The 23,645-nt window shown below is 36.5% G+C and overlaps 1 protein-coding gene across 2 annotated transcripts in view; it reads left to right on the plus strand.

Moving 5' to 3' along the window:
* LOC136032921 (intraflagellar transport protein 140 homolog) overlaps positions 1-23,645 on the plus strand; it is a 145,336-nt gene that overhangs the window by 108,008 nt on the left and 13,683 nt on the right. For both annotated transcript variants that reach the window (XM_065713383.1, XM_065713385.1), the window contains 4 exons: positions 5,864-6,150; positions 14,809-15,088; positions 15,853-16,022; positions 19,880-20,027. In XM_065713383.1, coding sequence (XP_065569455.1) covers positions 5,864-6,150; positions 14,809-15,088; positions 15,853-16,022; positions 19,880-20,027 — 885 coding nt within the window. The remainder of the gene's footprint in view (positions 1-5,863; positions 6,151-14,808; positions 15,089-15,852; positions 16,023-19,879; positions 20,028-23,645) is intronic.

The raw sequence follows: 23,645 nt of genomic DNA on the forward strand, positions 1-23,645 counted from the left end.
AATTTCAGGAAGATTAACAGAATTTCTAGGGCACTTGATTTCTTTTATATGGTAGCAAATAATTTTAGCGATAGAATGCATGAAAAAAAATGACTATTTGTTATTTCTGTGGAGTGATGTTGGCTTAATTCTCATGGTTTTCTTATTTGCTTTAAACTTTTGCTGAATCAGACATGACATTAGAACTCCAATACTCCTTCTCATTGGTACTACTGTTTAAAACTTGACATTTATTGAGATCTGCCGCCTTCTTATCCTGCTTTTGTCTTTTTTAGACTTAATTTGACGGCGTCCTCGTTTTTACCATAGTGTTTTTATTGTCAGTTATTTGCTCAGCTCGACTTTAATGTCTGTCTTTACTTTTGACCGTTTCTTCTTTGGACGTTCTTCTTTGGTCCAAAGTTTTTTCTTTGGACTGTGTTTTTCCATTCCAACTGCTGTCTACTTCCTTGTTTATCTAGAGAGTTTTTTCTTGTTCACATTCATTTAATATATCTAATCATAAGTTTATACAGAATTTTGATGTGATGGAAACTTGGTCCTCTTTGGGGAAAAATCGTAGCTTGGTGTCACAAGACTGATGTCGTTTATTTTTCTGCTGTCAAGATAGTAGTTCTGATTTCCAATGTTAATTTTAGACTTTCCCTGGGGCATACTTATTTTCGATACAGATATAACGTTAAAACAATACAACGTAACGATACAACGTTAAAGGTAATGTAACGATACAAAGCTAAAGGTGCCTTGTATGGTTCTATGCACCAAAACCCCTTTCAACTTTTCCCCAAATGTGAATTCGATAAGTTTAGGATTTTTTTTTAATTTTACTGCAAGTCCCTTATAATTGAAGGACTCAAAACCCGTAACAACTCCTTTTTGTTCTTCTACTTTTTCTGGTGGAATATGATTCTCTATCCGTTTATTGCCCTTTGAATTAAGATAGATTTCCATTGATTGTATTTTTTGCTTGGTTCATGAAGAAGGGACGCTTTTTTTCGTGGTTTCTTATCAGTCATATATTTGCTGTTGGCTTAAGAAGTTATATTTGAGCTTTTTTTATATAATAATAGAGTAATATTCCTTCATACCAGGGTTTCATAAGGAGTTTGTCAAGAATTATTGCTTCAATCTGGTACTGTGAACCCCAAGCTTGATAGCAGTATTCCAAGATAGAGATGGGGGACATTTATATGTTGGTTTCCTTTGTATGATTTACGGCAGGGCCGTTATTGTCAAAAGGAGCTAACCTATAAAATTAAATCTCAGGCAATTTCTTGCTTATCGTATTTAGTGTGAGCTACCTTTGCTGGTGCCCTAACACGCTCATACAATAATAAAGATTGTTTTGGGGAACTTTTCTGTGATGTAATCGAAGAATGCTTAAAATTCAGCGGTGAGGTTGACTTTGACTCACTGTGCATCTTTGCACTCTCAGTCTTTAACATTTAGGAAAGTATATGGGGCATGGCGTTTTTGAGAAATAATCACATCTAAACTAAATTTACTATCATCTCGGCATTTCCAACCTCCTTTGAGGATTGTTGATCAATGTCAGCTAATGTTATTATTTTGATAATTTTTTTTAGTTAAGATCAGTCTCCGTAATGCACATATTCGGCTTGACCGTCATAGTCATATGAAGATACTGAAGATAAGACCTCTTGCAGTGCAGTGGGATCCCATAAATAGTTCGTCTTCGTGATCCAGGGACAGGCTGAAGGTCACTTACAACAATTCAATCCGATCATAGACTTGCTTTTTTTTTTATTTTGGAACATGGTAAAAAGAAAGCTCTGCAGTTTGGTAGCAGGTTTTCTGCAGGCTCTCCAAAGATCAGAGATTTTCTTTCACCGTAACGAGGCCAAAGCACCTTTTATTCATTATTAGCAGTGCAGGTTGTGGCCAGCATTGATATGTACTCATCCCGGCTTGGGAATGGAGCCTATTCATGGCGCCTCCCATGACATCCATAAAGATAATAGATGACATTTCCGTTTTGACTCGACCAAATGCATAAAACTTTATGGTGCAGTGCTTCTACATAGTTCCTACCAGATTTTCGATCGGTCAGTTTGGAAAGTCTGAGAATTCCGATACCCGAGCACAGAAAATCTGAAATTTTTTTCTGAAACCACACTGGTCTAAAATCTAACAGATTTCCGACTCCAACCGAAAAATTCGACAAGCTTCTTTCAGAGGATCTTTTTCTTTTCACATAGCAAACGTTTACACTGTTTGTCCTACAACTCATCCCCCATCAATGGTAACATATATATCTTTACCATTAAAAAAATAATAATAAAAATTTGCACCTTATTCACACTCACTTTCTCTTTTTTTTCCTGAAATACAGAACAAACTTTCATAATTTTTTTTCTTTTTTTAGCTGCACTTTTTTAACTACACTGAACGCACTCCTCAGCCGTCGCGTTGGCTTTTACACTTTTGATTAGTTTTAAGAGAAGGGCATCGACATTTAAATCAAGGGACACATGTCTTTCTTTTCATGCCGAACTTGACCTGCATAATTAAGATAAGGTCACACTTTTGAGCGAGTTTCCATGGTTTATTTTAACAACTTTCAAGGTTGAAAAGAACTGCTCCGCAACAACGTTTGATAGTGGCAAGGTCAGAAGGTATTGGACAATGCTAATTATGTTAAAGAACCTCTGAGTACTAATTGATGTTTTTATAGAAGCCAAGTGATGCCAAAAATCACAGACATTTGTCACATTAGGAGGATCAAAAAGTAGTAAACTCCATCATTCCTCTACTATCTTTCTTCCATCCCACGACAGTGATCTATATCTCACAGAATCTTAGGCAGAAGATCAATTACGCCTATGTCAAAAGTTTTAGTAGCGTTAAGGATCTCCCAAAACGTAAACAGTTCGTCCTCAAACGAGAATCAACGCTTGGATTGCTTCATCGCCCCCATATATAACTTACGAACCCATTCATAGATGACTTTCACTTCACGTTCGTCTGTTTTGTACTCTATTTTACTTGGAAGAGACTTGTAAGGTGCCATCCCCAAGCACATATATTCAGCTGGAAGGTATTAACTTGCTTTGTTAAAGCTGTGATTCAATGGTGAGGTGGATGTAATGTAGCTAGTGTTCATGAAATTCGTAGTCAGATTTCTTAGAACTATCTCCACCTCTAATTTTATTTGTGAAACTAAGGTTTTACACATTGGTAAAGAAGATTAAAATCTTTAAATAGCTCTACCGCATAGAGCTGGAACTCAAGTTGAATCCAAAGCAGTGATTTTTTATGGGCTTGCGATGCCCCTGTCATTCGCATAAGTTAGATCCCTAGCTGCTACTCCCTGGAAGTAGCTACTAAACGCATCCCAATTATGCAATGGTCATTCAACGTATATCTGGATAGACGGTCAACTTGTCTGACCTTGGGCATACGCATTCAGGACTGGGGTGTCTGTAAACTTCTGGTTTGATTTGAACTCAGAGCGTCATTTGGCACTCTTGCTGAAGTGATTATATACTGTGCGACACGAATCTTCCCATTGCTTTGGCAATGCATAGGCATAAGAAGCAACTAAATGAATTGAATGAGTGCTGCGCTTGACACATATCACAGATGGGAATTTGTCTTTGATTCTGCTCACAACTGAGTTATCACACACAAACATAGTATTACACGTGTCTGCACAGAATTCAACCCAGTTCTCTGTAGGTATTAAATAAAAAAAAAAGTTTTTTAACTGCAAGTAAAGAGCGACATTAAACTTAAAACGAACATATATTATTCAGCATATGAAAGGGGTTGTCCCCTCCTCAACTCCCTGCTCTTTACGCTAAACTTTGACTCTTTGTCCCAATTTTACTTTTTAAAACAATAAAAAAAAACTTTAGCGGAAAGAACGAGCGAGGCGTTGAGGAGGGGACAACCTTTTTCATATACCGAATAATTTCTGCTTGTTTTAAGCTTTAATATCGCTCTTTACTTGCAGTTAAAAAAAAACTCGTTTTTTATTTATTTTCTGAAGGTTTTCGATGCATGTTTTGATTTTGGTTCATCGTACATGAATAATTAAAACGAAATTTGCATATTAATTTTTTTTGCTAAATGGCTTTTTCATAGTTTTGATCGAACGATTTTGATAAGAAAAGGATTCGGAAGAGGAGGCCTAGTTGCCCTCCAATTTTTGGTTACTTAAAAATGTACCTAGATTTTTTATTTTTTTACGAACGTTTTTGTTAGTAATAAACATACGTACCTTACGAATTAACTTACATAACGAACTTCTATATTTGTGGATTCGTCAATACCTTGCTCTTTACACCAAAGCTTGAATTTTGTCCCAAATCTTTAAAAATGACCCCTGAATCACAAAGGCCGTAGAATAAATAGCTGAAATTACTAAAAACACTTTAGTTTAAAGAACAAGGTATTGTGAAGGAGACGAACCCTCCTTATGTACGTAATATTTTATGAGCGTCTTAAGTTTTAATGCTGCTCATTACTTCCAGTTGAAAAACAATATTTATTTTTCATTGTTTTTTTTTAATTATGCTGTAAAATCCTGCGCTCCCTTCATAGAAATTCTCTTCCCTCGTGATAAATTCCTCCATGGAAAGATCCTCCCACATAACCCCCTCCCCCCGATCCACTCCCACCTCAACGTGAAACTGTCCCCCTGAAAACGTTTGTCCACTTTATAATAACCATTACTATATGGATACAATGGTCAAAGTTTGTTACTTGCATCTCCTCCCCCGGGGACTCTGGGGCATTGAGTCGTCCCCAAAGACATATTTTTTAGGTTTTCGACTAAGATGAACAGAATGGCTATCTCAAAATTTTTATCCGGTAACTTTGGGAGGGGGGAAATGTTTGTGGGAGGGGGCTTAGGTGCCCTCCAATTTTCTTGGTCACTTAAAAAGGGTACTGTAACTTTTCATTTCCGTTAGAACGAGTCCTCTGACGACGCCTAGGACCACTGGGTCAATATGATCACCCCTGGGAAAAAAAACGAACAAATAAACACCCATCCGTGATCTGTCTTCTGGCAAAAAAATACAAAATTCCACATTTTGTACATAGGATCTTGAAACTTCTTGTATAGGGTTCTCTGATACGCTGAATGCGGAATTCGTTGTGGAATTTCGTTACGATTTTATGACTTTTAGGGGGTGTTTCTCCCTGTTTTCTAAAATAAGGCAAATTTTCTCCTGCGCGTAACTTTTGATGGGTAAGCATATACTTGATGAAACTTATAAATTTAAAATCAGCATTAAAATGCGATTCTTTTGTATCAAAATCCCGTTTTTTAGAGTTTCGGTTACTATTGGGCTGGGTCGCTCCTTACTACAGTTCGTTATTTCGAACTGTTTAATATTTTATCTTGAAGGCCATCGTTAATAGAAGATGTCACTTGGGCCGTCCGGCTAGCAAAACATTATACCACAGTTTAGGTTTATATTTGTGGGCAAAAGTTGTTTGTTCATGGTGAAAATGATATTGACATATGCAGCTTTTTCCGCTCTATTTTTGAGTACTAGAATCACTCCTGGTGAAACCGTCGCTGTGCCAAAAACTGATCTAATGAAGTTGCATTTCCTCTCCACCGGTTTGGTGCCATCTATACGGACTACGCTAAGTGCATGTGACTTACTGCGAGAAGTCACAAATGGTGAGCGCTCCTGTTGATGCTTATTAAGGAATACCAGTATGTGAAACCATTGCAGTGATTTGTTTATTTGTTTGGAGTACAAATAAATAATCAAATTGAGTATATTTCAGGCATGCACACGAGTTCAAAGGTGAATTTTGAATGCAACAAATATTCTATCGCAGCATTAAAAGTAAGAGTATTAAAATAAGCTTTCATTTGCAGGAAGAGGCTATTGAGATGTCTAAGAATTATAATAACAAGTTTTGGCTCCTCAAGTTGTACGAACTAACAAATCAATGGGACAAAGCAATAGAATTTTGTAAAGCAACTAATGCCATTGAAAAGAACATTATTTATAATAAATATGCCAAGTTTTTAGAAGCCAATGGGGAGGTTAAAGCTGCACTTCAGCATTATGAAGCTGCTGGTTGTGCTGAACTGGAAATAGCAAGACTATTTAAAAGATTCCCGGATGAGACGAGGAACTACTGTGCTATCAGTACAGATAGGTATTTGTATTTTAAAATTAATTTGTACTATCCTTTAGTCTGTAAGTGTCTGTGACTCTAGAAAATACGGTTATTCCAAACTGGGTTATTTTGTTTTATTAATACACTAAAGATAAAGAATCGACTACTAAGAGCCCTGGCTTGTTCAGAAGGTATAGTTTCTGACTCTTAATTTTAGGGTTACTTGGTTCAACCTTAATATTAAATTTATCAGTGGATTTTAATCTGTAAAAGCTAAAATATTGAGTTAATATTCCTTTTTTATTTATTAAGAGAGGCATTTGTAGAGCAAAACAAACCGGTGTTGGACTTTATTTTCCAAAATTTGCGGCAACAGTTACAATTAAATAACTAATTTGCCACTACTGTTTTATCAAGCTTTTTAGGTAATTAAGTTAAATTTTTTTTTGAAAAACAAGTCTTTCAAACAAAATTGAAGAGCTCCATTAAGCCAAAATTTAGAAGAAATCAATTCAAACTATTTTTTGAGCCTAAGACTACCACAAATCACCATCAATAAATAAAGAAACCAAAAACAAACAGACTCGGAGGCAACATTATATTGTTGCCTGCGGAAAGGTCATACGGCTCCAATATTTTATTATTTATTTCTTTTCCCAGAGGCACGTCGTATGAAAGGGTCGTCGTAATAACCTCAGAGGGGGCTCATTCAATTGGAAATTGAAAGCTCTAGTTCCCTTTTTAATAGTCGAAACCCCCACACCCTTTTTCCAAAATATATCCGATTAAGATTTTGAAATAACCATTTTGTTAAAAATAGTTCAAACATCAGTTAATAAGACTTCAGAGTCGACACGTGCCCTCAGGGCCTGGCGGCAGACGTTGTAATTTATGGGGACATGCATGGATCTTATAAAGGGATGCTCGTATAAATTTCCGAGAGGGCTCATTTGATTGGAAATAGAAAGTTCTAGTTCAATTTTAAGAGTCAAAAGAGATCAGAGGGCAACTAGCTACTCCTCCCTCCAAGCACTTTTCCCCAAACCACCTTATCAACATTTTGAGATAGCTATTTTGTTAAAAATTGTTGAAACGCCACCCAGGGCCCAGGGTCAGGCGTTGTAAGTTATGCCGTGTGGGCATGCATGGATTTATAGAAGGTGCACTCGCAGAAACCTCGAAGAGGGCTCATTTGATTGTAAATTTAAAGTTCTAGTTCACTTTTTAAGAGCCAAAACCGTGAGAGGACAACTAGCCCTCCCCACGCCTTTTCCCTCCAAATACATCCAACAAAAATTATGGGTTTGCCATTGTTGAAAATAGTTCAAAGATCATGTAGCAAAAACTTCGGGGGGTCGACTCACCCCCCAGGGCCAGGTGGCAGGCGTTGTAAGTTATGCCTTAGAAGCATATATAGTTCTTATAGAAGGGAATGCACGTATAAACTTTAGAGAGAGTTCGAGCTAATGATTGCTCGTGAATAGCCTGATGTATGCCGAGAGTAAAAATTTTGGTTCATCGGGATATATATCTTTTGCTTAAAGTTATGAGGGAACTTGAATCACGAACAACCATGAAGATGATAAATAAAAAAGGTTTCTTCAACTGAAAGTAAGGAGCAATGTTAAAACTTTAAACAACAGAAATTATTACGTATATGGAAGGGATATCCCCTCCTCAATGCCTCACTCTTTACGCTTAAGTTTTTAGTACCTTTAAAGAAGCGTCTTATTGTTCTAATTAAATGGTCCTTGTATTTTTTGAGTCAGTCTTGAAGAATTGGGACACAATTCAAACTTCAGCTGAAGAGCGAGGTGTTGAGGAAGGGATAACCCCTGTATTTTGATCGATATCCAATAGAATGTGACCATACGGTTTATTTGTAGCCTGATTGTAATGCCGAGAGCAAAATTTTGGTTCATCGGGATTAATTTGTTTGTTTAAACTTATGAGAAAACTTGAATCACGAACAGCCCTGTAGATGATTAAATAAAAAAAAAAAATTATCAACTGAAAGTAAGGAGCAATACTTAAACTTAAAAAGAGCAAAAATTATTTCGTATATGACGGGAGTTGCCCCCTCCTGAACACCTCACTCTTGACGCTCAAGTTTTTTAGTACTTAAAAAAAAACATCTTATTGTTCTGATTATGCGGTTCTTGTGTTTTAGAAGTCATTCTTAAAGAATTGGGACACAATTCAAACCTTAGCAGGATTCTTGGGATTATTTTAATAAGAAAAGAGGGCTTATTTGAAAGGAAATTAAAAGCTTTTATGCCCTTTTTAAGTGACCAAAAATTGGAGGGCAGCTAGGCCCCTTCCCACACCCATTTTTCCCATTTTTCTCATCTGATCAAAGTTTTGTGATAGCCATTTTTTCATCATAGTCGCAATATCTAACAACTATGTTTTTGAGGGTGATTTAATCCCCCACTGTCCCCAAGGAAGGGCTACAAGCTATGAACTTTGCCCACTGTTTATAGATAGTATTGGTTATTGGGGAGGTAAACAGACGTTTTAGAGGGATCTATTTTAGTGTCGGTGGGGGGGGGAGGGGTCGATGGGAGGTGGTTACGTGGGAGTATCTTTCCATGGAGGAAGTTTTCATGGTAAGTTTCTCAGTATTATTTAAATTCGATCAGAAGTTAAATAAAAAAACATGTTTTTTTTTCAACTGAATGTAAGGAGCAACATAAAAACTTAAAACGAACAGAAATTAGCACGTATATGAGGGCTTCCGCCCCTCACTATTTACGCTAAAGTCTTTTTTAGTGTTTTCAAAAGAGCTATTTATTTTAACTAAACGACCTTTGTTATTCAGTGGTCATTCTTAAAGAATTATAACAAAATTCAAACTTTAGCGTAAAGAGTGAAATATTGACTTGGGGGTGAACCCCCCTCATATATATAATAATTTATGTTCGTTTGATTTATAGTTCGTGGTAACACGGCTAAATAGTAACCGAAAGTCTAAAACACAGAATTTTGACAGCAATAGTTATATCAAAGGAATTGCCCTTTTATGCTGATTCCAAATATGCAAGTTTTATCTAGTTTAATTTAACCTATCAAAGGCATCGGGCCTGAGAAAACTTGCCTGATTTTAGAAAAGGAAGGAAACGTCCCCTAAAAGTCATAGAATCTTAACAAAAATCACACCATCAGATTCAGCGTATTTGAGAACCCTACTATAGAAGTTTCAAGCTCCTATCTACAAAAATGTAGAATTTTGTTGAATTGGCCGGGAATATTATGTATTATGCCCGGAATTGGCCGGGCATATTTTTCGATTGCTTTGAAATATATAGGTATAAGTGCTTGGGTCAAAAGTACTGTAATTCACAAAAAAAGTAAAAAAAAAATTGAATTGTGAAGCCAAAAGGCCGAAAGGCACTTTTTACAAGGCTTGAAGTTTATATTCTTGTCCCTGGGGCAAAGGGGCAAAAAAATGGTTCACCCAAAACAGAGCCCAAATAGGGACTGAGAGGTGTTTTTAGGTCTAATTGGCTTGAAACTGTTAGGACTCTTCCATGCGGTAAGGGGACCTCATATTTTCGTGAGGAAGGAGAAAGGGGCTAGGGGCCAAGATATTGTTGGCCCACGATTGGTATGAACTTGATTGGTTCATGATTGGCATGAACTTGAAAAGTAAGGGGTTAAGTTTAAGGAACAATATCAGCGGCCAATATGTCGAAAATGATTTTCTTCAATTCATTCATTTAGTCAAGGTTCAGGGTGGTTTTTCAGAGTTGAAAAAAATTCGGAAGAATAGGAAATTAAGTCTACGATGAAAAATTATAATATTGGAAGCTGCAACGATAGCAGTGGTCAGGTATGGCTCTGAAGCTTGGGCGCTCCGAATGACTGAGGAGTATTTACTAGTATATTTTTCAGAGAAATTGCCTACGGATTCTTTTGGGTACCCGACTGACTGGCCGCATTCCAAACTGTAAGCTGTCCGAAAAATATGCTTCATTCAATGGTTGAGATAGTTAGGACACGTTCTTCGGATGAAGGCTGACAGATTTCCAAAGATTGCCCTTAACGACCCACATTCTAGGGCCAAATGACAAAAGGTCGACCCCGAATGGGATGGAAGGTTGTCACAAGGGAAGATTTAAGGGGAAGAGATAGTGAATAAAATTTATAAGATTGTGATGAAGGAGGAGCGTGTGTAGCTTTGTCGGCATCAGGCAGCTTGGTTATGCAGTGGTTTGTTATTAATAGCAGTAGTACTAGTAATATTCGCTTTGATGTGAATATTTACAACTCAGTTCGGATTTTGTTTTGGGCAAATACCCATCATGCGGAATTTTCATGATGGGCGATGCCAATGAATTAAAGCTCCATCACCTGGACGCCGGAATCGGCCTGAAGCAGCTCGTCAATTTTCCCACAACCAAAGGTGGCACCTAAGCATCGGCACTGTTTCTGTTTTTGAGAAAAACAGAAACAGAAAAAAACAGTTAGAAAAAAAACAGAACAGAAACAGAAACAGGTCAAACAAAAACAGGTGACCTGTTTCTGTAATCTGTTCTGTTTTTCGAAAAAACAGAAAACAGCTGTTTAAAAATAAAAAACAGCTGTTTTAACAGCTGTTTTTCCTTACTTCTTCTATTTCTAATAGGAAAGAAAACATCTTCTTGTTAAATCCTATTAGTCACGTACAAAAGATGAGCAACTTCGTGCAATTCAACACACTAGCGTATTTTTAGGGGGGGGGGGCGAAATTTGTCATAAAATGTGTCCAATCGGGTGATATAACCAACGCTATATTCCTTTCAAGTTTAAATGTCATTTATAATTGACAATTTACCCTAATTGCTCTTAGACCGTTGCTTTAGCGGTAAACCATTGCTCAAAGCATATACCAACACTATATTCACCGCTTAAAGCACGGATGCTTTCAAGCCGAGGCTACTTAGACCGCTGCTTGCTAATATATACCAGACAGACACAGAGTCATTCCATCTAGCTTATGTCCACCGCTTAAGTTAGAGGCTATTTAGACCGTCGCTATAGCGGTAACCCATTGCTCTAAGCAAATACCAACGCTCTATAACGCTCTATGGTTAGACCATTGCTCAAGTGGTAATAACCCTCCGCTACACACATATCAAGGTGCCTAGGTTCACCGCTTAAAGTACGGATGCCTTCAAGCCGTGGCTTGTTGGACCGCTGTTCTAGCGGTAACCCATTGCTCTAAGTAAATACCAACGCTATATTCCTCTTTTATATGGGATTTCATTGAGCCCATGTTTGCCGCTTAAAGCACGAATCATTAAAGCCGTCAATGGTTAGACCGTTGCTCAAGCGGTAATAGCCATCCGCTACACATATACCAACAGTAGAGACATTGTCATATGGGGTTCCCATCTAGCCCATGTCCACTGTATAGCATTCAAGCTTCTCTCTCTTTCTCTATCTCTCTCTTTCGCTCAGATTTACCCCGGCGTGAATTAGCATGAGAGGTTGACTCTAGTTGAGCATTGTGGAGTGACATGCATGAGAGGAAAATTTTCAAGTAGTCAACCCGTAGTCAACCCGCGTGTGTTCCCCAAGGAGAACCTCCAACAGGTTGACTCTATTTCGGCATTGTCAAGGGACATACATGCACGGAGAGGTGCAGCATAAATGGGAGACAGTCACAACGGCAATCAAAGGGGTAAAATTAACCTTGACTGGGTTGCCCACTTAATTGGACAATCTGTCTTAGCTTTTTTCTACAATTGGCCATGACTTTGACTTTTCCCACAAGTATTCCCTTTTTGTTTAAATTCAAAAATCAACGGTATCATGGTATCATGCCCGCTAGATATGCGTTTCGGTACGGTAGGTACGGGTAGGTATCATGCGTTTCGGTATCATGCCCGCTAGATAGCGCGGCATTTGAAAAAAAAAAAAAAAAACAGAAAAAAAAACAGAAAACAGATAAAAAAAAAAACAGAAACGGAAAAAAACAGATGAAAAAAAACAGAACAGAAACAGAAACAGGTCAAACAAAAACAGGTAGCCTGTTTCTGTTTTCTGTTCTGTTTTTTGTAAAAACAGAAACAGAAACAGGCAGAAACAGGCAAGAAAAAACAGAAACAGAAACAGAACCAGAAAACAGAAACAGTGCCAATGCATAGTGGCACCTCCCTAGACCGAATTTCCACAAATATGCACGAATTTTACAACATACCTACGACCGGGGCTCCAATTGGAGGAAGTTACCACTTTTCTCTTGAACTTAACCCCACCTGTTCCATTAAAATCGATTACACTACAACTGTAACTATCAGTCGACCAATCACAAGTGAGGGACTTCTGACTTTTGGCCAATGGTTAAGCTGCGAGAAATGGGAAAAATTCCAAGATGCTAAAAGTAGCAACGAAAAAGCTACTATTTTCCAAGAAGCTTTGCTTCATAATTACAAGGCCTGTTTTCCTGAGAAGTCAACAAAACGTTTCTCGTCAGATCGACCATATATTACACAAGAAGTTAAGAAAATGGTAATGGAAAAAAGATGGCTTTTCCGTCATGGTAATACCCAACAAGCCAACAGGTTGAAAAACAAACTAAGAAAAGTCACTCGAAAACACGCCAACAAATACGTAGAACGTAAAGTTAATCATCTGTTCGAGTCCAAACCAAGCCAGTGGTACAACCGAATCAAAAGGATGACGGGCAAGGTGGAAAAAGGAGTCGATTTTGGCATTGATGAAGATGACGTCGTAACAGCCAACTCCCTTAATAAACATCTGGGTAACATTGTGCAATCCCTCCCGCCTTTGCTGAGCGTGGGAATACCCACCCCTCCTCCTGAGTCTTTTGATTTCCCTTTGATATCAGAGTCCCAGGTGTTTTTCAAATTAAAAAGGCTTAAAAGAACAAGCATTACCCCTGTAGATATTCCGGTTGATCTCATCAAAGCATTTCCAGATTATCTTAATGGCCCCCTAACACTCCTTTTTAATCAGGTGACAAAAACAGGTGAGTATCCATCAATTTGGAAAAATGGGTTCATTACACCAATGCCAAAAAAAGATACGCCCAATGATTTTTCGGGTCTCCGACCGATCACTATGACACCCATTTTTTGCAATATGTATGAAAGTTTTGTTGCAACATGGCTGAAAGACCGTATTCTGGACAAAATTGATCCAAGGCAGTTTGGAAATATGCCGAACACATCTACATCTCATTACTTAGTAAGTATAATTGACAGTATTTTGCAAAAACTCGATGAACCAGATTCTTGGATTAATCTTGTTGCAATAGATCTTAGAAAAGCTTTTGATTTAATTTGCCACAAAATTCTTGTAAAAAAACTTCTTGGACTAGGTGTAGATTCATTCCTTGTACGTTTAATTGCTAGTTTTCTTTCTGGTAGATGTCAACGGACAAAATATAAGTCCACCTACTCCGACCCACTGCCCATTTTTTGTGGAGTTCCCCAAGGTACCCTCTTGGGACCACTTTTGTTTCTTGTCATAATAAATGATTTGGCAACAACACTGGACGATCGCTGGAAGTATGTCGACGATCTGTCGCTCATTGAATGTTGTCGGAAAAACCTACCAAGCAGAGCAGGTTCATTAATGAAAGATATATGTCAAGAGGCAAAGGTGGACAAAATGACTGTCAACTTTGATAAATCTGTAATTTTAACATTTTCTTTTTTAAAATCTGCGCCAGTTTTTAATCCACCTATTCCCAGCGCCAGTCACGTGACAGAAATTAAACTGCTCGGCGTTCATATCACTTCAGATCTGAAGTGGAATAAACATGTTGATGGCATGTTAAAAAAAGCTAATTTGGCCATCAGGTCTCTAAAGTTGTTGGCTCGCCATGGAATCCCTGCACCACACCTCCTACGCATCTATTTCTCTTTTATACGTTCCACACTTGAATACTGTTGCCCTGTATGGCATTTCGGGCTGACTAGGGAACAGTCGGACCGGGTTGAGAGGGTGCAATACCGTGCCCTCCTAGTAATCTCAAAAGCCCCAAAAATACCGTACATATCCCTCCTTAATCAGTTTCAACTTCAAACCCTTCAATCTCGTCGTTTAAAACTAGCCCTATCCTTTGGTAATAAAATTTTGTCCAGCCCTATACACCGAAATATCCTTCCTCCCCAACATCAACCGGCACGGGTAAGGCCACTCAGGGCCGTTGCAGAGCCTGTACCAAAACTTCAACCTGTGACTGTGTCACATGCTCGTTATGAGCTTAGTTTTGTGCCCTCGTTTGTTAAGTTGTTTAATGCTGGATCGACTTTTTAATCCGGATTATTGTTGTTAATTGTATTATTATAATTTTGTGTATATTTGTTGACTTATTTTCGTGTGTATGTGACAATTATTATTGTTAATTGTATATATTATTAATTTTGTGAATGTTAATTTTGACTTGTCGACGAATTTTTGTGTGTGTATGACAATAAAAACTAATAATCGGCTCTGTCCGTCGAATGTTTTTTAAATAAAATGAATTTGAATTTGAAATTTGAATTATGATGCTACTTCTGTTCATTTATATACTCATTTGTGTGCACAGCATGTACATGATATAAAATGAGCACATAAATACTATTGAACAAAAATCCTGGATGTTAATCAGGATGGTTTTCAAACTTTCACATTGAATTTAGTAGATCATCTCAATTGGTGTTCTAACCTATTAAAATCTTAATTTCTTTTCAATTAAAGGTCTATTCAACGCTGGTATGCAAAGCATGCTGAAAGCCAAGGAGACTACGCATTAGCTATGGAGTTCTATAAAAAATGTGAGGACATAGTTTCTTTATGCCGTTCTCTCTGCTATAGGAATGAAGTTGTTTTGGCCTGTGACTTTGCCAGAAAAAGCAAAAATAAAGCAGCATGCTATTTCATGGGGAGACACTTTGAAGTTAATGAAGCTGATTACGAAAAAGCATGTCAATATTATTGTGAAGCCGGAGCATTTAGTACTGCTGTTAGACTGTGCAAGGTATTTTTTCTCTTTATTTATTCAATTGAACCTGAATTTGAAAAATGAGATCAGAGCCGCTTTTGCACTAGTTTTAAATAATAATCCTTTTCTTGCTTTTTTCTTTATTGCAATTATTAGAATACAAATTTACGCTCCAGGGCAAGTCACAGTAAATCCACTTCTAGAGAGTGAATAAACAACTCATGACAGCCCCCAAGCTGCCTGTGACCAATACAGTTATGCAGGCTCCCCTTGGTCTGGGATTTATATTTTACTCCCTTTCGTGCGTCTTTTCTTACGACCTCCTTTCACCCACTTCAGATCTATTAATTTTTGTTTCGTCCCAGATAGATCGCCCAAAAGAGCAAAAAGTAAAATCCATGATTTGTCTGTAAAAGTACCTAGCCTTCTTAACCTTTTTGTAATAGCCTTATAAACTGAAATTGCACAAATGTTTCCACACAACCTTTTTTTATATATTGTCAGTAATTCGAGCCCCTAAAACTATCTTTAGATAATTCTTTTGGAAAATATCCAGCACCTTTTTAATATTACATGGAAGCTTAGCGTTACATGAGAGGTTGTCAGTTTCGTTTTTTGTTGTTGTTATTTTTTGTTTTGTTTTTTATAACAAATCAGAAGAGAAATATGGGAGAAATAGGGAGAAATATGGGTAAGAAACATTGTAGAGTTTCAATCATTCTAACTCATAACATGTTGCGAATAGTCGTAATGTAAAATCGAGCTTAAGATCGGCAAATAATGTTTGTAACTTATTTTAGGAAAATCAACTGGATAAGGTGATTTATTTGGTGGCTCTTCAAGCAAATCCTCAAGATCAACTGGTTGCAGCTGCATATCTGGAATCAAGACCTTCCTCGTCTACAGTCAATGCAGCGAAACTTTATGCTAAAGCAGGTTATATTTTGAAAGCACTGGAACTGGCAAACCTGTAAGAATTTTTTTATCATCTTATTGAATAGAGGATCATTTTTGTGCTTTAGCTTGTGAAGTCATGCTATTATGGTCGTCTAAAACCCGTTTATCTAGTCTTCCGTTCTTCTTCAGCAATATATCCTCTAATATCTCGCAGAAAACTCATTTTGTGTACGCCCGCAAGTAGATAAGTACATTAATAACTCCTACTGTAAATAAAAGGGTTGAGGATGGCTAAACATGTTTCTTGCATGGATACATAAATAAGGCTATGATTTGGATTTTGAATTTATTAAAACAAAAATAGGAAATACCTACACCCCTATATGTTTTAGCATAAATCCCTTCTTAAACTGGAATCTTTACCCCTATAGAGGAACATTGGAAATACTCCTTAGGACTTGTTCACTCCTTCTTCTTCATAACAGAAACATTTTTGGAAGGGTTAAATTTGTTAGCTCTTCTTTGGGATAGCTCAAGGATTTTCATTTTTGTCGTGTCCTTTTCTTAATTTATATTACATTGGGGCCTATTTTGTAGATTGAGGAACTGAAATTTACTTGTCCAAAACAAGACATGTTACGATACTTCAATTGGCGAGGAGTATGGTGATCTCATGCCTGATAATTACTCTGGAGAGTCCTGAATCTAATAGTTCTATTCTAATGTCACAGATGTCAATGACCCAAAGACCAAACTTCTACAACGATAGAACTACTTGCAGCTGAATATCTAAAAGACTTGAAGCTTTCTTCCATATGTATTCGTTTGTCAACTTACTTTAAACGGCTATGCATAGGGATATGTGCTGATTTAGTCCTTGTTAGCGAGTATACCACTTTTTGAAAATACTAATTTTCGAAAAAAAGTGATAAAAGTTTCGATAAGTTGCGATATTATCATTTGCTATGGCAAAAGTAGCAAACAGTAACGGTATTTCAGATATTTCTTAGATAGTCCATAAAATTAAAAAAGACCGCTCCTGAAAATATGGAACGTTAGGCTGTACCATTCTTCCATAAGTCACAGGAGAAACAAAAAAAAAATGAAAAAAAGAAAATCCTTATAAAAATAGAAAAATTGATTAACTATTTAAACTCACCGTTAAAAGATGCATTATAAACAAAATACCTTTTCTTACTGAGCTTTTTTACGTAAGGTTGTCCTCTTTCAAGGACCAGAATCTGTTTTTCCTTAAGCAGCAATAGATAACGTGTGTTACAAAACGCTCCTTCTTAACGTATTGATACTTATTTACAAAATTAGTCACCCAAGGCATCGATTAATTTGGTGGTGTGATTGACTGAGGTGATTTAGTTAGTATCGGTACTGAAAAATCGGTGACAAGTTGATTTTAATGTTAGATTTGATAAGAATAAAAAGAGGAAAACTGTCGTACTCTGTAATATTGAATAAAGTTTCTCCAATGGTTTCAGTCGGAATTGCTTGGTTTTGTGTGTGTGACACAGTTATCAAGGAAGCTTTCTTTACTGACGAGGTGTCGTCACCGAGAAAAAAGGTTTACCGGTAAGGCTAGAGTCTTACTATTTAGATCTTTAATTCAAACTATCAAGTAAGGTAAACTCTACTGATTAGGTCAGGAGTGGGGGTACTACTACTACAAGTTTTATTTGATCAGTTAAAGAATTTCAAATAGGATGAGAGAAAGTAAATTAAGGGCTTTTAAGGTGAGCTAAGTACTCTGAATAACCACAATTGATTAGACAAAATTTATCAGTTCAACTAGGAACAAGGTATTTACCAATTAATTCTCTTAGCAAGAATAAATGTCCCTTCATTGGTTTAGGAGCATTATTGCCTACGTCGTGACTCGGCAATTTTACCTGAGGTAAAATTTACTAAAGTTTACCTAAGGTAAACTTTAACTACAACAGGGAAGATCTTTGACTGAATTCCCCAAGTCTTTGGAAAGAACTTTCAGTTCTTAGCTTGTATCAATAACCTCTCCCCTAGCCCCTCTGTACAGACGAAACGGCTGGCTTAGCTGTATAGACAGCCGAGAAAGGACTGGGGAGGTAAGAGAACAAGCTGCCACCAAGACAACATCTATCGTATAGACACTAGAGAACCATTCTAGGAGGTACACAAAACTAGGAAATCCGATTTCTGTGCGTAAGATCTATTGTAAACACTGAAATTAAGTTCCAAGAAACACTAAGCTGAAGGGGGGGGGGTTACAAAGCTCTTATAGCTTTCCGTTGTTGCGAGTTACCCCCGTTAACACCTGGTTATTCCAAGTTAATTCTCACTCCTGCACAATTAACAGTAATTTGGGAAAGGGATAAATCTTATGAATAATGAATCTTTAGTTTGATTTATCTTACAGCTATGCTGGTTCTAGACTGACCTGGCCTTAACTGAGAAAAGGGATGAGATAAACCCAATCAACAACAAAAAAACTAAGAAACCTTGAGCTATTTAAAAGGTAATCAAAGCTTTCAGTCTGAATCTAGATTAATAAAATGCCTTCATCAAAGGAATTAAATCGGAGTAACTCTAATACTAAGCTCTAACTAAAGTTAAGGCAAAACCTAAAAGGGGATTCGAAAGATTTAATTGCAACTTATTTGAACACAAAATTAGGGCGTCTCGGCTTAAACAAACTGACAAAAAAGTCTTATAATATTATTTTAACATTACATTCAAGGAAGTTGAGACCCGACAGGTGGTTGCCACAAATCAGTTAAAGAAAGATTACTTACCGAAAGCTCCTTTCCTTCCCAATTTGATCTTGAGACAAGACAACCTCTTTTGATCCCCATTTCTTTTAGATCCCTATGTTTAATTTGTTTAAAACTTATTTTTTTCCCCGTCCCTTTTCTAAATTTTAGCCAATCACAGCTATTAGTTAAATTAGCGGTTTCTCTATCTCCTAGCCAGTTCTAAAAACATGTGTTTTTATGTATATGTCGCAATTGTCCTTCTTGTCTATTTTTTGTCCAGTAATATTGGACTGAATCAAGTCCTGTTATTTATTGGAGGCTCAAATGCTCTTCAGTATTTGAAACAAAGAAACGTCACTTCAGTTTTTGATTAGGTAATTTATGACTGCCAATATAAAGGGAACTTATTCTAAAATTAAGCTATGCAAAATAGCAAGTTTATTCCTGGCTATTCAACCACAGAGGACTTTAGCCTTTACTGACACTTATTCTTACACTTATCCACTAGGAATACATTTTTTTAAGGCTTATAAAAAATGTAAAATTATGTAAAAAACCGAAATGCTTGATGTTTGATGAAATATCTTCAATAGACAAAACTCGTACCCAGCAGAAATAAGTGGGTCAATGACACTCTAAAAGTCAGTCTCAATAGCGAACATTATGCAATAAATTAGAAAGAGCCTTCGCGCAGTTCTACGTGATATCGTGTTGTCATTGTACATAGTTTCACTAAATTTAATTATTTCTAGAAATATACCTTCTAAACTATTATCTGCTAAACCATCTTCATAATTGAGTGGATAAATCTTTCACCCTTTAAGATGTTTTGAGAAGTTTATAAACGTGTGTTATCAATAACGTAATCTAGGCTGGAAAAGGCAATTACTGAAAAAGAAAGAAAACAAGGGGGAGGAGCACTTTTTTCAGCTATAATAGGGCTATATGTATGTTCATAGCAAACTCCGTGCTGCTTTTGTCAAACTCAAACCCTTCAATACTAACAAATTGGTAATTTTTTATAATTGAAATTATTCTCATCATAAGACTAGGAAATGTTAAAATACATTTTATTATTTAGTTTTGTTTACATTTTTCTCAAAACCAACAGGGGTCCGCCAGAAAAGAAATTTCTTGCAAATATTAGAAATAAAATAGTAATCGAACAAAAAAAATTGAATATTTTCAGAGCTGAAGATACATCAGATGTTATTGAGAGTATTTTGGAAAACATACCAAGGAATTTAGACAAAGAAATAGCACTGGAAATAGCCAATGAAATGGTTCAACGAGAGCAGTGGCAATCAGCAGTCCAATTATATGCTATCGGAGGAGAGGTAACATGATTTACATAATATCTTCCATGTCGTTATGATTCTACTTTCATTTCGGGAAAGAAACAAAGTGATTTAATAAGTCCAACTTAAAAATTCTAGAATGTCTGGAAATTGTGAGAACACAATAACAAAACAAGTTGAAGAGGCAATAAGGCGGGGGAAAATTATTATTCCTTAATCTACTTCCCTTTGACTCCCTTAAAACAAGCGTTGTTCTTTCCATAATACAATTTATATTGGGTAATACATAATGAGCTTAGTTCTTATTTCTTTCTCAATTATATGATGGGTTGTATTAGCCTCATTTTTTTCCCAAAAATTTTGACTTGTTCATACATGAAATTTTAACTTCCTGTTACTCTTGGGTTTAAATGCTCATTTTTCACATTTTATTTTTATTTTTTCTTTCAGCTTACTGTAAATAAATAAATAACAGGGTAAAAGCAAGCTTTAATCAAGTGGCTAAATTGCTTCTTGTCAATTATCTATCGAATAAGTAGTGGTTGTTTGCCGACAGGAATATTTACGAAATTCGTTTAAGACTTTCAGCTCTTAAGTTTAAGACTTTTATATGCTATCGGACGAGAGGTAACATGATTTATACAATAAAGAATGAAACTACTTTCATTTCAGCATATTGAACACATAACTTAAAAATAATTACTCGGCGAAGAAAAGTTCGATCAAGCCCAAGAATGTATTATACTTTAACCGAGTGATTGAACCTTTTTTTTAGATTATTATATTTACAAAATATGTATAAATTTATATATTATAAATTTATAATTTATATTATATCTTCCATGTCGTTATGATTCTACTTTCATTTCGGGAAAAAAACAAAGTCATTTAGTAAGTCCAACTTAAAACGAAAAGAGATTACCACAATTGAGATTGGGGCTACAGTCCCTTTAAACTAGCTGGAGGCTATAGTGTTATTTGCGCTTCACTGAAAATGATTTGTATCTTAAACTGTGTGCTTCTCAACAGTAACATTGAAAAGAGAAAATAATAATGTAATAAACATCTACAAAAAAAGTGTTATCGTATATAAGAATGGGTTACTGTCCCCTTAAACCCCCAAAAGGTCTGTGTTTTTTTCACTTTACTGGAAAAGCCGTTCATTTTGAACATTACGATTTTTATTTGTAAAAACGCTGCAAAAAAAGAAGAGTCACAACTCTAGTCAAGGCTATAGGAAGGAATATCCCCTAGAAAAATACATTCATTAATCTGAATTTAATTTTACTTCTTAAAAAGGTTACTTTTTTGGTCAAGACATTTCTGTTCGTCTCTATTCAATTCGATATTAATTAAACAATATGTTTAGTTTGTTGAGGCAATATTTTTAAACAATGAACAATTTTGAGAGAATTTTTTTTAAGAATTAATTTCTATTCCTGTTTTTAATTCACGTAATGCTATCATGGGTTACTTTTTGTAATATTTGAAGTGTTTCTTTTCAGTTTTTGTTCAAGAGCTAAAATAACGGACAGCAGCTAAACCGTTCCGGTTAAAAACCGGCATAACACTTTGTCTTCTATTGGGTCGAGGCTACCCTGACAATATCCTGTTGACAGCTTTTATTCTGCCATTTTATTAGAAGAACCTTTTAATGTTATGATTTTGTTATAATAATCTTAAATAAGTGCTTGCAAAGATCCATGTATGTATATTTTATGCATAAAACATATATGGCATAAAATATACAGGCATAAAACACATAATACATACATATATTGAAACATAAAACATATAAACATAAAACACATATGTAAATATAAAGCATAAAACATAAATTATGCAAAAAACATGCATACATATGTTGCATTTACAGGTTTGACAAGTTTCAAAACGTTCAAAATAAAAGTTTTTGTCCTATGTTCTTACAGGTAGCCGGAGGTATCCCCAGAAATACCCCAGGATAAATCCCTTTGAGCAAAAACCCCCGACAACCCCCCTTCCCGTGGAAAATTTCCCCGAAAACTTCCTCTCAAGAAATTCCTCTCCACGGAAAATTCCTTCCCACGGATGATGGCCCAGAAAAATTTCCTCGGGAAAAATTTCCCTACACCCAAAATTGAGGAGCAACAGAGAAAAATAGGGTTGGGGCAATTATCCGGAGAAATATTTCTGGGGAGAGGGATTTACCAGGAGAGATTTTTCATGGTGAATAATTTTCCACAGAGTAGATTTTCCGGAAGAAGCCTAGACCTGTTCTTATGTAATTAACCAAAATGGACAAGAATTTTTTCGTTTTGTTCTGGTGGCTTGAAACTTGTATCCGTCAGTTCCTGGGACAATGGACCTTAATGCACAAAATAGTTTAAGTTGAGAAACAGACTTTCCAAAAACCTTACTTAAAATGAGACGAACTGCTTTTTTTGGTTGACTTGAAATATATATATTTGCAAGGCCAATGTGCAAAAATCGGAAAAAATTCGATCACCTGAAATTTGGACCAAAGAAATTTATTTTCTGAATGGTTTGAACCATAAAAACATAAGGTATGTTCCAAAAGGGAGCAGGAGCTCCCTAGAAATGAGCGAAAAAATTAGTAATTTGTTCCATTGGCTTGAAACCGATTAGAAAACAATTACGCAGTTTGGGGCCCATTAACCCACTTATGAAATGTGGCGTAAAGAGTAGGTACCGTGGGGACGGTAGCCTACCTCATATGGAAGGATATTTACGTTCAATTTAGGTTTTAATGCCACTTTTAATTTTCAAAACCAAAAACTTGCTTTTTCCAGATAAAGATATTAAAAGTTCGTCACCTTCTCCTCACAGAAAGTAGTATTGCTATACTAGCGCTCATGGTAAGTTCATTGGCATGACCATATTAGCACAAAATTTGCATAACCAGCTTACTTAGCAACCAGATCCGGTCATGGACCTTCCCCAGCAACCAGATTGTCCTGTAACAGGATCGACGACTACGTATAAGCCAATATTCAAACAGGAATATAAATTTCTATATTCGGGTCATACTACTGAATAGGAGCGATCGCAATGAATTTTGAAAACTCGTTCATTGACACAATTACTCTGTACTAGCTGTTGGGGTGGCGCTTCGCGCCACCCCAACACCTAGTTGGTGGGGGCGCTTCGCGCCCCCCAAGCCCCCCGTGCGCGTAAGTCGTTACGTGCCATATTAGTTACGCGCCATTGTAGTTGTGTCCCTGTGTCCCACCTGTGAATATAGATAGATATATATATATGTTTTTAACTACGTAAAACTTGCGAATATACAACATTCTTCGCTGTCCCGTTGTCTGTGCATATAAATAGATTGTCGGGTTTACCGACTCTTGAACATGAAATATATTATTGTCCATGGGAAAAACAATCCGTATTCAGATCTATACCTCATTATTCTAATGATTGCCCTTGAGCTTTGTTGATGATGATTGCTAATCGAACATTCCCTGTGTCCCCGTCGTCATTATATATCCCCCTGTGCCCCCCGGCGTCCCCGTTGTAGTTGTGTCCCTGTGTCCCGGTCGTCATTTGTTTCCTGGTGTTTTTTTTTCTTTTTAGTTTTTTACCTTTTTTATTTTTTAATTTTTTTTCTTTTTAGGTTTTTTTCTTTTTTTTAGCTTTTTTCGCGCCATATTA

This window comes from Artemia franciscana, chromosome 11 (assembly GCF_032884065.1).
Source record: "Artemia franciscana chromosome 11, ASM3288406v1, whole genome shotgun sequence".
In the NCBI taxonomy this organism is placed as follows: domain Eukaryota; kingdom Metazoa; phylum Arthropoda; class Branchiopoda; order Anostraca; family Artemiidae; genus Artemia; species Artemia franciscana.